The sequence below is a fragment of the Natrix helvetica genome, assembly GCF_964273705.1.
Source record: "Natrix helvetica genome assembly, chromosome: 2".
NCBI lineage: Eukaryota > Metazoa > Chordata > Lepidosauria > Squamata > Natricidae > Natrix > Natrix helvetica.
Genome location: NC_138552.1, coordinates 44,407,060 through 44,423,766, shown reverse-complemented (window position 1 = coordinate 44,423,766; position 16,707 = coordinate 44,407,060). Strand labels below are relative to the sequence as shown.

At 33.1% G+C, this 16,707-nt stretch overlaps 1 protein-coding gene across 6 annotated transcripts in view; it reads left to right on the top strand.

The window, feature by feature from the left end:
- The window catches only part of ARB2A (ARB2 cotranscriptional regulator A), a 238,236-nt gene that overhangs the window by 191,354 nt on the left and 30,175 nt on the right, over window positions 1–16,707 (top strand). Inside the window, exon 11 of one of the 6 annotated variants that reach the window (XM_081940974.1) lies at window positions 6,161–6,183. The exons of 4 other annotated variants lie outside the window; for them this stretch is intronic. In XM_081940974.1, the coding sequence (XP_081797100.1) occupies window positions 6,161–6,168 (8 nt within the window). In that variant the 3' untranslated portion in view covers window positions 6,169–6,183. Of the gene's footprint in view, window positions 1–5,393; window positions 5,486–6,160; window positions 6,184–16,707 lie in introns of those variants that run through there. One more of the 6 variants, XM_081940968.1, reaches the window with a different exon arrangement.

The following is a 16,707-nucleotide window of genomic DNA, read 5'->3' as shown; positions in this document are numbered from 1 at the left end:
GTAAGATATCTTTATTGGTCCATATTCTATTAGTAATCAAAGAATAGTACAGAAATTATACAGCATCTTCATTGAATATTGTTGCAACAGAGGTTGACCTAGTAAAAAAGCACAATGATTGGAATGGCCTAGTTGGAAAAGCAAGCATATATACACACCTTGAAATGGCATCAAGCTACAATATAATTTTTCAGATCTAAAATTGGGTAGTATTATAGGATATATATGTCTGCTTTAAACTATAGAATTAAACAATTACGTCTCATAGCATTTTGGTGATGTTATATCCAGTTTTTTTTCTTATTACAATGTAACTTCTGGAAGAATCTGCACACACCTACTACAACTTCAGTGCAATGCTGAAGATCCAGAAGAAATAAGAATATTATTGGGGGGGGGGGGGTAAGCTAAGGTATGATGGAGTGCACAAGTTCTATCTAATATTGCAGTTCTAAAAAGAGTGGAGTTTACTTCCTTGGATTCAATTTATCAGAATAGAAGAATTAAATTTGGTGACTTTATGCAGATCATTTGCTCTTCCATCTATAGACCAATCAATACTAGTATGTTTGTTGTTTATTTATTTACAGAGATTTTAAAACACTCGACTTCAAATTATTCTGGGTATTCTACATAATAAAAATCAGAATAGAAAAGACTGATTCAAACATAATTTATGCTCATCTCTTTAACATAAGCTGTCTTCTATTTTAAGGACCCAAATGTTTTAAAATGGCTGTCTAGTTAAATACATTGTATATGCAACCCATAGTGCACTGATGTCTAGGACAAAGGTCAGTGAATGCCAGAAGTATGTAGAAATAGGATGAAGATTACAGTAATGTAGACATACAATATGTATTACTATACAGACTCACTGTGCAATCTACTTGAACTTTATGAAATATCACATTATATAAACTATTTTGAAGGCCGGACTTTGAAATTTAACTCAGTTTGCATACATCCAACAATCTTCCCTTGAAATCAGCATAACCTTCCTTTTCAAATGCCACATTTTTAGCATTATCTTGTGACATACTCCATGGAATCTTGTACATGTATAGCCAGAAGTAAGCTTCAAGATGTTCACTGGAATTTATTCCCTTGTACCTGTTTAGGAATGTAACCTTATCATAATTGTAATACATTTCATTTTATCTGATCTTAGTGTTAGCCTTTTGAATACTAAAGTCTCCATATGTGGGTCCATGTGCTAAATGAAGATGATAGTTCGGAATCTAAAGTGTACCATATCTAACAAAAGCTTGTGCCATATGAAATTTCATAATCTTGATTCTCTGGTGTTTTGCTGCAATGGCCTAAAGATAGTCCCCTTTTTGAAAAAGCTGATAAAGTTTCTCAGGCACACTCTGATTCAGTGAAAGTGAACCCTTCCTGGTTTGTAGATGCAACTCTTCTCTGGATCATCAGCACTATTGTGTTATTACACAATCTCTATTACCTAGAGATTGTGGAGTGTGGTATCGTTCTTTGAGGGCCCAGATTGTTGAGGGCAATATGCTGACTCTATAAACCACTTAGAGAGTGCTGTAAAGCACTATGAAGCGGTATATAAGTCTAAGTGCTATTGCTATCAGTATGAGATTGGTAAAATTATTTTCTATGGAAACAATGGTGTAATGCATGTGAAGTAAACACTTCCACAAGAAGCAATGGCCCTAAGTTTTATGGGTGTGGTATTCAATATATTTAGTTGTACAGTTCTATTATTGCACTGAAGTGCTAAATATTTGCAAAAAATGTGCTATTCTGAATTTTTTTTAAAAAAGTGAAAGTATAGATTACTAAATCTATACTTGACAATGTATTGTGAAGTTATTAAACAATAAGATCAATTTTACTGTAAGTTCAAGATAATTCTGAAATACTGAGTGACATGGGGAGAATTAGTTGAAAATGTTAGCAGTAAAAATCATACTGCTGTGAGTTTTGGAGATGCAAAATATAATTCATATGAAGTCTCAGCGTAGGTGTATGTCTTCTAATTAGTACAACCATTTTATGGAAAGCACATGCTATGAAAGTTTATCATGTCAACAAAGACCAAAGGACATATAGTAGTTGATAGAATAAGAGGTCTGTTTTGAAGAAACATAGGCTTGTAACCTAATAATCAGGATAGAATGAAATAGAAATATGTGTAATTGTGGAGATATTTATAAGTTATATGCATTATGTATTGAATATGGATAGTTTTTGGGGTTCCCCCCTCCACATACACAATTAATTAGACATAAGTGAAGCACTTCTTTAAAAAGTGAATTACAACATTAAAAGCTCTAAAAGCTTCTATTCTGGTTTTGTAAAGTAGAATATTATGATATTCAAATGCTAATCATATCACTTAGCAGATGACTGGAAAGCAGGGTATTTCAAACAGAGACATAAATTATAAATTGTAAACAGTGCACAGGAGATATGTTATACCTCTGCCTCATTTACAGAGAACTTTCTCCAAAGTAAATTATGTGACTTCATGAAGTTTTAAAACTCCTTTAAAATGTTTTATTAAGATCTTTTGGCAACTGTCTACAAAAATTCACAAAATACATAGTTGAATAAGAACTTCAGCTACAACTTAGGAGCACATTCACATTTTCCCAAGTCATACTGTTCAGTTATCTTGTAGTAAAGGCACTTCTCTAATATTTCTCCCCTAATGTATAAATACATTGGTTTTGCTTTTTAAAACCTAAAAAAAAAAGAGACAGAAGAAAACAAAACAGCTCAAACATTTACATGATCAATGTTTCTTGCTTGAGGGATAAAGTTTGCTCTTCCATGAACAAGTGAGAACGTATTGATCATTTTATTCTATTTGCTATTTCTAAATTCAATATACCTCTTGAGTCGATAAACGAGATCGAGAGCATATTCTTTTTTGTGTGTGCCTGCTTGTAGCTTGTTCTCAAGATTCAAGATACATTTTTGATTAATCACAAATGCTCTGAGGTCATGGAGAGCAAATGTGTTTGTGGAGTGTCAGCTGATGCTGTCAGATAAATGTCTTAAGCTTAGCCAGGGTTCATGCCCCAGCTTTAGGCTGTGCCAAATGTCTCCCCTTGTTGAGGAAGATAACAGCTACACTGGAGGCGACTGAGCTGTTTGTTCACTGAAAGGACTGACCTTGCCATATGGGGCTACAATCAGGTGAAAGAAATAGTGTATATGCTTTAATTGAAACTTTTAAGACAAACTTTCGCCACCATAATTAAATTAATTCTTAATGCAGATGGATTCATTATTTCCCATTATTAATATTAGCTCACTATTTTGACTTCATTTTGTAGTTTCAATATGTTAAAAACTATTTTATAAACTCACTTTTGTTCCCCTCTATATCAATGTTATTTTAATGTCGTCATTATAGTGAAAACATACACAGAATATTTAAGGGATATTGGAGAATGTTTAATATTATTCTCATGATCAGGGATTAGTGAAATCTCACTTCAAACATGAATGAACTCTCAATAGTGTATCCCTCGCTTTTTCTAACTTTTGAAGACCTGCTTAATGAGTTTTGCCTCATCTATGACAATTTATTTTCTAGTCTTAGACAGGACATAAATAAGAAATAGGAAGACCCAGTTTGTCTGTTAACTCCTGGAGAACTTTTGTATCAAGCCTGTCTCTTTTGTAATGCTACAGGCAAATTTCTGTATCATATGGCGATGCATAAATAAGTGAAAGCTCATTGGGCTACTTAAGGACTTTGATGTAAAAACACTTAACATCAGTGGCTTCATCTTACTATATTTTATTCTGTGTTTCAAATACAATGATCTACTTTTTTGTCTCTTAAAATGCTCAAATTATCATGGGTAAATATTATTTAAATATTTTATGCCGAACAGAAAAGCCTTTGAAGAAACTGTTGTATATTCTCTATCCCCAAACCAACCTCTTTGTGAGATGAATCTTTCTTGAACAATCATTTTAAAAACTGTTTTTAAAAGCTTCATCAATTGTTCAAGATTTGCATAGTTATATACCTATATAATTTTATAAAGCTGTGAAGTATAAAATGTTCTACCACAGATCATGTATTTACAGGTATTTGATTTTTTAGCATTTTGTCCATGTAATGCCAATGCATAGGGAAAATGTAATTTGGTATTATAAGAAAGTCTGTCCCAAAGGTACTTTTTTCAAGAGGCAATTAGACTTTCTGGTTTTTCTTTGAAGAAGTTTCGCTTCTCATCCAAGAAGCTTCTTCAACTCTGACTGGATGGTGGAAAATGGAACTCGCCACCCAGTCAGATCTGAAGAAGCTTCTTGGATGAGAAGTAAAAAGTCTTCAAAGAAAAACCAGGAAGTCCAGTTGCTTCTTGAAAAAAGCCCCTTTAGGACAACCATGACCTGGATGACTGAGAATCTCCATAGACATAAGAAAGTCTGCTAACGGGGAAATGTTCTTCCCAATAATTTATTTCAGTCAACATCTAAATCAAATTGAATGCAAATTCTTTACACCTTAAATTAATTTGAATTGGGTATCCAATAGTTTTTACTGCAAGATACATTTTTACCTTAGAAGAAGCACAATTTAGTACATCTGCATTGAGACCTTTCTACAATGTGTGGTAGTTTTCCTGTTTTGGAGTCTCATAATGGCTAGTCTGCTTAGAAGTAGAATAAGGTATGAATATTTGCATTTTTAGTTGAGCAATTCTAACTATTAATAGAAGCAGACTCGAAAAGACTGAAAAACGAGTGTATGCTGCAAGCTGGAATTATGCAAATTCCTGAAACAGGAGTTCATTAATTTCCAAGTTATATATTTAGAACATAGGATCATGAACCTGTTCTTTACTGCATCTTTTAATCCTTACTAAAATGAGAAATATTCTCTAACTGGCACCTCTCTCCATCCAGGATCATTGTGTCCAATCCATGCAACCATATATTTCATCTTCAACAACAGTCTTGTGGTGTCAAAGTTACTCATAGTTATGCATGACTTCTGCTTGTTTTATTATTTTTTCCCCTAGGACAGCTGCCAACTGCAGTTGACCCTGCTGCCTTTTTCAGCTCCAGTACATCTTATAAAATAAAGTAGTGTTGTCGTGTTGGAAACATATTTGAGGCAATAATTATGACCATAGCTCACTAATCTCTAAGGGAGATTCTGTGCATGATAAATAATACCGTTTTAGTCTGATTGAGTGATGATATTCCAAATATTTCATAAGGGTCAATTCTTTATATCCTTCGTGCAATGTTATTTTCTCATTATAATCACATTCAAATGATCTCTTGATATGATTATTCCAAAATTGGATATCTTAATGTTCAAATTACAACAGATATCTATACAGTTACATAATGATCTTTTTCTCGTTCACGTTTGCTTTTGTTTTTCTTAGTTTTGCTGTACATTATACATTTCACAGATAAAAGGCAGGATAAACCAGTGATATTACAACTGAAGAATGATTCTTAAATTGAAATAGAGTAATACTCATCAGCAATATAGTCAACTTGGAGAGAAGTAACAAAATATTGATGTTTACAAATATAATTCTCAAGAATATGGGAAGGTAAAAATAGAATTTTTCACTTAAATATCAAAATAAGTTACAAGAGGCATCTGGTTGACTCAGCAGAAGCACAAAGGAACTATATGAGCTTTTCACTTGAGACTTTAGTTCATGCACAACATTTTTTCTGTGAAACAAGAAAAGAAAAACATTTCTTTACTCAAAAGCAAGAACAAAGATAAAAAAATAAATTTATATAATAAGTGAATGTTAATGTAGTTAATGCATATTATAGAGATATTTCTTTCTAAAGTGAATTACAAATAATAAATTATTCCTAATTATTACGTCTTGGGGTGCTTAAAAGTATTAAAAAGGCTAGCATCAACTATTGAATAATCTAAAACCACCAACATATCAGAGAGAAAGACTTTAGATTATTTCAACAGCCATGATATTTCTTTGTCATTGAAACACCATTGTACTAGCCTGATTATTTAAAACCCCTTAAGTAGATAATTGATTGAAATAAATATGATTATGTTCTTGTAATTACGAATCATAGTAATTTATTTATGAATGAACAATTAAAAAAAAACATAATGCCATAGAAAGGCAAAACCTTTATTTTTGTACTTTTTCTTCCTTTCTAGGTTACTAAAGCTGAAGAAAAATTGTCATAATTTAACAATAAAATGCAAAAAGCGGTGCTCCTGGGATATCAAATCTGCTAGAGAAAGCTAGCAAAATGTTAGTATGTTAGCATCCCATAGTGTGACTTTGAACCCAGATTTTGCTTGAACAAGTACCGAATAGCCTACTTTTCTATTTTTCTTCCTTTAACCTTGGGTACAAACGGCTAACTTTTCATTAAATTCAATAATTCAGGTAATTCTATTTTGTTTTTGGTTTTTTGAGTTTATTTTTCCAAAACTCATAAGATAGAACAGTTCATTTACCTTAAGTCTTTTATTCTAAGATAAGGCAACAGGACCTGATTTAGGCTGAGATCCAGATAAGGGAATTTTGACTCCTGCTATGGTCCTGCCCCATATCCAATCCCTCATTCAATTATATTTTCAAAAAAAATCCACTGATTTCTCAGAATAACCATTTAAAATTGCAGTTGCCAGCAGTTTGATTGGGCCTGGAACTGTGCCAAGAAATGCACTGTCATTAGAATTCTGATCCAGAGTGTCTTTCTTAGGTTAACATTGGAGTTAAAATGCTTGTCTATTACTCATAGCTTAAAAATAATGTGTAGTCTGGTCTACGAATAAATTTTACTTTGTTATCATTATTGAAACCTAGACAGCTTTCTGGAACAGTTTTTCAATGATAGATTAAAACGAAGTTTGTTAGTGTGTCCTTGAAGCTACCTTTTAAATAGCCTTTGGATCAGAGACTAATGCAGATGAAAGCAAAAAGAGTGGGAGGAAGGAGATTCCAAGGTGTGATTGATTTTGACAATGAAGCCAGCTTTGATCCAATTCTAAACAGGGATATAGGATTCCTTCCTATCACATACACAGATACACAAACTCATTATGCCGCAGGGTAAAATAGAGATTATTGAAACAACAGTTGAAACAAGAGGGTAGTTTAATATTTTTACTGTAAAGCCATGAGCTATGAGATTCAAGCCAATTCCGACTGGCATTTTAGAAAGGAAGCACAAGGATTTTTTTTTCATACTCTTAGTTTACATATAGCCAAAATCACATCACTAATTAACAAGTAAGAATGTCTTCATACTTGGATAAATTCAGGTACAATAATGTATGCATGTCGTACATGTCGGATTTTTCTCGCTTGCTTTCTGTCATTATCTTTTCAGATGAGGAGGAATGACAGGAGCAAGAAGGTAAATGAGCTATATGACAAAAGGTTGAAACAGGTAGAGGAAGGAATCAGGATAAATAGAAGGTGGGCATAAATACAGCGAAAAATTATAAACGGACAGGAGAGGTGGAAGTAGAAGTGACATTTGAAAAGTGATAGAGAAAAAAATAACAGGAGAAAAACCAAGAATGAACCATGTAGGATGCAACAGAAGATCTAGGGAGCAGAGGGCAGCAAGCAGCAGGAGGAGCGGGATATGGCAAGGTGAACAAATAAAGGAGGGAATGAAATGGAAGCAAAGTACAGTGTAAGAAAAATAGCCAGAAATGCAGTAACAGGAAAAGAGCAGCAAGATGTTTATTAATTCAAATGGTATTCTTGTGAATGTTTTTTTAAAATCCAAAATTCATCTTCAAACATATCAATAATCTCTGAATGTTAAGAATTTCCCCACATGATATTAAAGTTCAGATTGCCTTGCTGAGATGATCTGTTTAATCATATTATATAATGTAAGGGATTAGAATAGAAATCATCTAACCAAACAGCTACTATTACTGATCAACTAGCTTCTGCATACTGTATATTTTTGAGATATGCCACAACAGCAGTGGTCTTTCTATGTAGCTTGAATAATTAGCTGTTCACTGAAGATAATAGACAGCACAAAGATAAGCTTTGTTTATGCTACAGGATAAGAAAACTTTCAAAAGCAAAACCTTTTAGACATGTGGAATCCATAAAGAACACTCAGTTTAGTGTTATTATTTTGTCCTACACAAGTGTCACATAACATATAAGGCCTAGATTATTGGACATCCTAAAAGATATAGGGTTGAGAAAGATAATTAAATATTGACTTTAAACTTTGAACTATTTAAGTTCAATTATACAATTATGAAATATTTATGATGATTTGTTGGCATTTTTATTAATAATACAATAGCCAATTTAGTGTAATATTTAAGTCACCAGCTTAGAAAGCAGGAGATTATGTGTTCCAGTACTGCCTTAGGCATGAAAGCCAAATAAGTGACTTTCTGCCAGTCAGTCTCTCATCCCAACACACCTCAACAGGGTTATTGGTGTGCAGAAAATAGGAGAAGGAAAGAATATTAGATATGTTGGCCTCCTTGAGTTATTTCTAAAAATAATAAAGGTGGGATTTTTTTAAAAATCTCAAATAAATATTATAACTTTACATAACTGAAACAAAAATATCCATATGTATTTTTAAAAGCCCAGAATCACCTTCCATCCCTGGAGGATCAAAAGCTCATTCACCCCTGAAAGATATTAGCATAGTCATCTGCAATCCTTTTCTAAATTAAAGTGTTTATTAGTTGTTTTCTTAAAGGGATTTTAAATAATCTAGTATGCATTTCTTAGTGTTGTGATACACGTTCTGGATTCCATCTATAACTTTGTACTGTAGATGTTGAATTAATTGAATTGACAGTAATTGAACTGATGTTCACAGCAATACCATTTTTGGGAGATGCTCATTTTAACAGAACAAAAATTAAGTGACAATAAAACCAAAATATCATAATGTGTATTGTATTCCCACATAAAAGTATTTAAGGGATGAAGCCACTGCTTGTCATTGTTCTTGGGACTTACCACTTTTTGAATGTATATTACAAAATTCAGCCTCTGCTTTGTTACTTTTGTTTACTTTGCCACTTAGAAAATACTTAAGTGATAATCCACCATTCCCCTATTGATATATGTCAGTGGAATAAAAAAAAATTAAGTTAGAGTTATGGTAGGATTTTTTTAAGAGCAAGGCCGGGCAACCTTTTGATGAATGGAAAGCAGATGAAACTGTATTAATGCTGTCTGTAGTTCTTTAACATATAAGTAGGGAATTTTTAAAATTCTGAAAGACTCATTTATTTATAGATTGATTTGATTTCTGTAGCTGCTCATCTCAACAAGTGACTGTATTCAATGACAGTGTTATATTTTATTTATTTATCCATCCATCGATCGAGGTAAATAGCAACACATGGAGAAACTCAGACCACTGAATCAGCTCTTGAGATTTTATTGATCAGCTTTACTGTTTTGAATATAAAGAATATGTAATTCTGATTTTTTTCAAACATTAAACCATAATTTAGATGTGGCATCGCCTGTGTATTATCTTTATAAATGAATAAGTCAAGCCAGTAAACATATTTAATACTTCTTCCTCCAAATGGATAATAAATAATAAATAAATAAATAATAAATAAATAAATAAATAAATAAATAACAAATAAAACAGTTGCCTCATTGCTTTGTTCTAAAACAGGAGTGTCAAACTCGCATTGTCACATGTCATATCATGACTTTGTATCCCTTCGCTAAACCAGGCATGGGCATAGCCAATACATCACGCATCTGGGCCACGAGTTTAGCACCCTTGTCCTAAAACAATATGTTTGCAGATTGTTAGGAATGTAAGCTAACAGTTGGGTCAGCAATATATAAACCAGGATGGTAGTACTGTTTCTTTAAGTACTGCTATAAAATGTGATTGGTTGCTGTTACCTCAAGCAGCCATAAGAGGAAGCCAGAATGACTTAGCTCTCTGTTTGTTAGATGCTGATCGGTGGATGTATCGTGAGTTACTGTGTTTTTGCTACTGTTAGCTACTTTGTGTGCTAAACTGATTATTTGATACTGGACTGTGTTCGAAGGATCATTCCTTAACTGAGAACATTGATAACTGACTGACTGAACCGTGTATGACTTGGACTTTAAATTGAACTCTGAATACCTCTATATTTCCACATAGTAAACTACTTTTATTTATACGATTCAGTGTCTCTGTATGCTGGTTTGTGCGTGTTCTTCCATACCACTCTCATTACGCTTCTCTGCACACTCGCCCTCCTAACGGGGAGCTTACTTACATAACAGAGATGATAACCTCTCTCTCTCACATACACAAATATGAACTTATACATATAACAATTTGTAGTGGATTGTTGCTAGTAGAGGACTGTAACATCTGACCATCTACATCCTGTAGTAAAAATGCTGTTGCTTATCGGCTATTAGCTAGTTGGTGGACACGATTTAATTGATTCATAAAACTCATAAATCAAACAGCGTGCAACAAATGTTTGCAGATTTTGTACCATATAAGTAATTGAGGAGGAGAGTACTCAATTGCATACATAGGATTTCTGATTCAATGCTTGTCAATTCCCATATAAGGCTGAAAAAAGTCTGAAGAATCACTCTCAGTCACAACTTAATATGGAGATAAATGAACTACTGCTATAATTTAGTATAAGGTAGATTCCTATGTTCTTACAGCTTCAATATTTATAATAAATAGAATCAGGAATATAATATAAACAATCATAAACCAATCAAAGTCATATAATAATTCAGGAATAGCAGTAGTAAGACCAAAACAATAAAAGCTTCATATATTATTAATATAAATCTTCAGAAGTATTTTATTATATGGAATAACATTTAATGTGTTCCACCATATAATAAGCTTATTTGTGGAAGAATAGCATTGGTCTATGACACCCAAAAGCAATAATAGCATATTTAAGTTTATCTCTATGGCTTAATTTCTGATTAATTACTCAAAGTCTTAGTTCAAATATTATGTTGAGACTTTAATAGAAACTCTGAAGGTCCTTCCCTTTCTGAATGTATCTGGTGGAATACATAACCATGAACCTTTCTTCTCTGAAGGTTACAGTTTAATCCAGTACTTTTATTTTTAAAAAATCTGAAAACATTGCTAATATGATATCCAGTAATCTATAGCTATTAGAAACATTTTATCCTACCTCAGCTTAATTTTTATTTCCCAAGTCAATTCTTTCAGTTGAAATCCTTTCTAGATGGCTGAAAAATTATTAGAAAGGTTAAAAATCTACAGAAACTTTATTTATATATATATTTCAAGTGTTTTTATGATGTAAAATATATGTAAATGCAGATTTCCATTGAACTTGGTGTATGAGTCAAATTATTTTCAGAACCCATTATGAAGCTGCTTTCTCTAGATGTGGAAAAGGTGGGAAAGCAGATTATGTCCCTGTACTCCTCTGTTTTGATGCATTAAATCACTAGTTATTTTTTGAATGCAAACTTTGGAAACAGTTTAAGATTAGTTGTTTATATGGGGGGGGGGGGAGTTTCATGTAATATCTGGTCCGATTGAGGTGACCCAATCACAGACATGCTTCAATATATGAATTTCAGCTCATAAGTAATGCCTTCAATTACCACTGTACCAACAATTCAACTGTAAGTGGACAAGTGGCATTAATTTAAGGGTTGACTGTCAATGTACCTTGAATCAATCTGGAAAGAGAGAGGAAAAATACAACTATCTGGGAATCTGATACATAAATCATTAATAGTGTCAATCCAAATTAAGTCAGAACTTACTAAAATGTACATCAATAATTTTCTTTGAGTCAGTGTTGACTCCTGATGAACACCTGCTTTTCCTTTCCAAGGTTTTTCAGAAGTAATTTGCTATTGTCTGTTTCCTAGTGCTGAGAGAGAGAGTTACTAGGACTGCCCACTCAGTTGGTTTTATGCCTAAAACTTGACTAGAATTCATGGACTCCCAGTTTTTTCTCTGACGCCTTAACCACCATACTCAAGAGTGTTCAGTTATAATCCACCCAGCATTCTGTCTCTGATCTGTGTCAGTTTCATAAATATTCACTAATAAGTCAATTCTGATCCATTTCTGTGTTGATTTAAATTTAAACAAAATTGTATGAAATTACTGTACACTCTTATTCTTACAATATATGTCTAAATCTAATAACATTCATATATGCATTGTATTACATTGCTAGCTGAAATATTGATCATAACATAAGAAAATATAAAATCTTAGCAGCAACTCAATGCCAGAACAATTCCATAATAAAGAATAGTTTTACATTTGTCATCTAGATATAATTTTTCATAATTAAAGCTATTGACGTTTAAGTGGTATGCTGTGATTTATACTACAAAGGACTAGGAGCAGGACCAAGAAACGAACAGTAAGGCATCAGTTCAGTTTATACAGTATTTTATTACATTTGGCATATTTTTTAGAACTTTACAGGTTGCAAAATGCCCATTATAGATAGAAAGTTATTTTTAATCATGTTCATTACATTAAAAAAAAAGTAGCAACTGCAGTGTAACAGATTCTCTTATTTCTTGCCCTATCCCCATTGACTTTGGAGAGTTGAGGACTTTAGAACAGGGGTGTCAAACTGGCGCCCCACAGGCTGGATGCATCATGTGCAGACCCAGCTCCATGATGGGAAAAAGCGTAGCAATATGTCATGTGATGGCAACGTGACGCACTGAGTTTGACACCCGTGCTCTAGAGTCTAGAGCATTTGCATGGGAGTAATTGTAAATAACCATCTACAGACAACATTCATTCATAAATGCATACATACATAAAATATTTTCTTCTTCTTAGTTTTCTTGTTTCATTTTAATAACAATAGCTAGTTTTAATTGTGAAGTTTTAGTAATAAATGAATATTCCAAATAACCAGCCAAAAAAGGCTAACCCATGCTTTTTTTGAATTTGTATTTTCTTCCGGAGACCACCCGGAGAAATCCCTGCCGTTTTCTTTACAAAGTTTTTCAGAAGTGGTTTGCCATTGCCTCTTTTCTAGGACTGAGAGAAATTGAGTTGTCTAAGGTCACCCGGCTGGCTTTGTGCCAAAGGTGAGATTAGAATTTAGTGTCTTCTAGTTTCTAGTTTGATGCCTTAACTAGTACATTAACAGGTTCAAAGTAATCCCTTTTCGGGTAAATTGGAAATGCTGATAATAATTGATAGTTATCGAGGGTTGTATAGTTTGCATATTCTTTAAAGATACCCATTCAGGTATCTTGTGTAATCTTCTGGCAAGCCTGTTATCTTCATTTTTATTTGCACGATATTACCTATTTGGAATAAGATAAAGACCTATTGTTACCCTCAGTCTTATTTCGAGGTAAATATTCTCGCAGTCCTTTGTGGCTGCCATTTTTATCAGGCGTTCAGAACACTCTCACTTTGCTGATCTACCTTTTTCGAACATATCAATGTTTCACTTGTATGATTTCTGGTGAGACAAGCTTAGACTTGGCTGCTTTTCTTTCAGCAACAGAGAAAAGAAATGTCTCTGGTGCCTAGTCTGTAAAGAAAGTTCATTCATGTGTAAATTATCAGTTGGCCTTTATTTGCTTGGCCTGTGGAGAGTACACATGCAGATAAAAGATGTGGTGGGTCAGGGTTTAGTACGTGCAGTTTTCTCCAGTTGTCACAGATTATCAGACAGACTGGGATGTTTTATTGCCATTAATTTGCAGCTTACAGAGTTAAATAAAACTTAGCAAGTAGAATGCTTTTAAAACATATGAACATAATAATCCACATCATGGCTCTCTTGCTCTCTCTCTATATGTATGTATGTATGTATGTATGTATGTATGTATGTATGTGTGTGTGTGTGTTACAACCCCTGGTATGCCCTTTAATTTATTTATCAGCACAAATACAACATATATATATATACACACACACACACACATACATATACATACATACATACATACATACATACATACATACATACATACATATATATATATATATATATATATATATATGCTATCAATAATGTCCTTTCTTATGAGCAAGATTTATAAAAATTATATATATCAGCTTAATCCTTGTTGCTAAATTAGAATATTATATTTTCCATTCATAAACTGTAATATGAAATAATCTTTGCATCCTTATCAATAATAAGCAAATATCTCATATATCAGTTTTCATTGCAATATTTTTTAAGAGTTCTTTATGTACGGTTATCAATTGAATTGTTGAAATGTTGAGCTGATTTAAAAATGCAGAGCTGCTTCTCTATCAATTAAGGTATTTATCTTATAATAACCTTTTAGAGATAGTTATACAGACATAAGAGCTAGGTGGCAGCTGCAATTTATACAGAAGCAGTAGAATAGGTTGTTTGATCTGTAAGATCTTTGGTCTAAGTAATAGATTTGGTTGCCTTTTATTGAAACATAATCAAGAATCATTAAAGCCTATTAGCAGCTGTGTTGTAAGTACACGTTATAACACAATTTTCATAGTCTCAGTTATCCTCACTAAAGTAAAGTTATTAAGCTACAACTGTCTCTTAGTTACAGAAGGTTGATCATAAATGAGATAGGATGCTAAGCCAGTGAAATGGAAATTTCAACTCCCTGTAGGATTTGATCCATCAGGTCAGCCTCAGTTTAGACTTTTGGGACCACTTCTGCCATTGAGATGCTGATACCCAGGGTCATAGCTGAAAAGAATATTATTAACAGATCTGCATATATTTGTAATATAAGCATAAAACTTTTTTTCTTACCCAGACCAATACAATTAAATCTATACACAGTGTTCCTTTTGCTTTTCCTAACATGTTTGTTCTTATTCTTCCCAGTAATAGAATGACTATTACTGATATGCAAATACATAGCTATTTTTTGTCTTACTTTTTTTAAAGAAAAACCTTATGTCTTGAATTTATATTAGCCTAACAGTTTTAAATGTGCTTTATTCCTTTGACATTTTATTCCGTTATTTTAGGAATCTAAGCTTTTTCTTTTGGGAAAATCACAAAATACTTAATGCATTGATAAATTTCTGTTTTTCCTCCTTATTAATGTTGTCACAAAATAGCTTAGTGAAGATCTGAAGAGAAAAAAGTGCATATATAAGAGGTGAACAAGGGAAAGCATGCAGCGCATGCCTTCTGGGATTGTCTTCCACTGGGACTTGGAAGGAAGAGACAGGATTGTTTTAATAATACCTAATATTCAGAAGAATGATAACAGTTTCCCAGATAGCAAGTTGTTTCAAGCAGGATCTTTTTGCAGAGGAATGTTTATTTTAGTACATATTAAAAAAAGAGATTCCCTGCAACCTCTCCAAGTGGAAGGGTTTTTGTTCATTTGAAAAATGCAGGCAGGTCTCCAAAGGAAACGAGAAGGAAAACCTGATTATTGTGAGTAAGGAAAAGTGTTCTGAAATATCTGCAAAAATATTACATTCTACAAGAATTTACAAAAGGTCTATGGGAAAGAGAAAGGAATTGCAGTTTTATATATCAAGTAATCCCAGGAAACTGGGATAAGTTTAACTAAAAATGTTGCGTTCAATTAACTTTATTTTGGCTATGGATGTGTTTTTAGCCAAATTTATTTTCTGCAGTGTTTACAGACTTTTAAAGCTAAACAATTTTATCTTTTTATGCAACTTGGAATCTCTGCGATTTCATTTCTCCTATCTATGTACTAAAAAAATTATCATGTATAACCTTTAACTGGGTAAAACAGAGCATCATAGGACAAAGCTTCTTCAACAAAGGTACCTGAAAAGGGCTAACTTACAAAATGCATAAAAAATCTGGGATCCGTGACTTCTGTGGACTGGAAATTTGGCAAATTTTATTTTAAAAAATATGAATAAAAATTGTGATAAAGCATTTTATGGCATCATTCAAAATGTCATAAAATATTTCCTGCTGTTAGCTGCTAATGTTTGAATGTGCTCTATACAGAACAACATGAGCTACTTTCAAGGCAGATACTGTATATCTCTGAATAATTTTTAAGAATTTTTCTAGTGAAGGCAGTATGTTGCAAGCTGTACTACTGTTGTGAAGGCATTGAGAAATCTGGTAAGGAAATATCTCTGATAAAAAGACCAAATGGATCATGGGTTGTTTAGTTTTTAATAAAGCTTTATGTTATTTCTGTCTTATGAGATAGGTCTCCTCTCACCAAACGGGATAGATGGACTGATTTATTAGCCACGTGCCTCAATTTTACAGGAGTGGGAAGTGGCTATAGCATTAATTTCTTCTTCTTTTCTACCTTTACTTGCCAATAATTCATGCAGTTTGTAGAGGCCCCATCTCTCTCACACTGGGAACGTACTAAGAATAATGGCAGATGAGGCATCCTCTTGAAAAATCATGGTGAGAAGAATTACTACCAAGTCATTATAACAAGATGAAGGGCTTCTGGCAGAAGAAGTTTGATACTGTGGTGGAGAAAATAAATGGAAGCTTCACCCCTTTTCCTCCCTGTCTTTTGGACATGACCAGCTCATATTGCCTAATACTATCAGACCCAAATTGACCCTCTCTGCTTCCAGACCAAGCACCCTGCAATCCTATCTAAATCAAACAATAGAAGCCTCACTCATCAGCTCACATTACATTCCAAAGGCAGCTCTAATAGGGGGAATTAAACATAAATAACAAGGCAAGAAAACTCAACATTCCATACACAAACAGGAATATTCTCCTGATTACCTTTTATA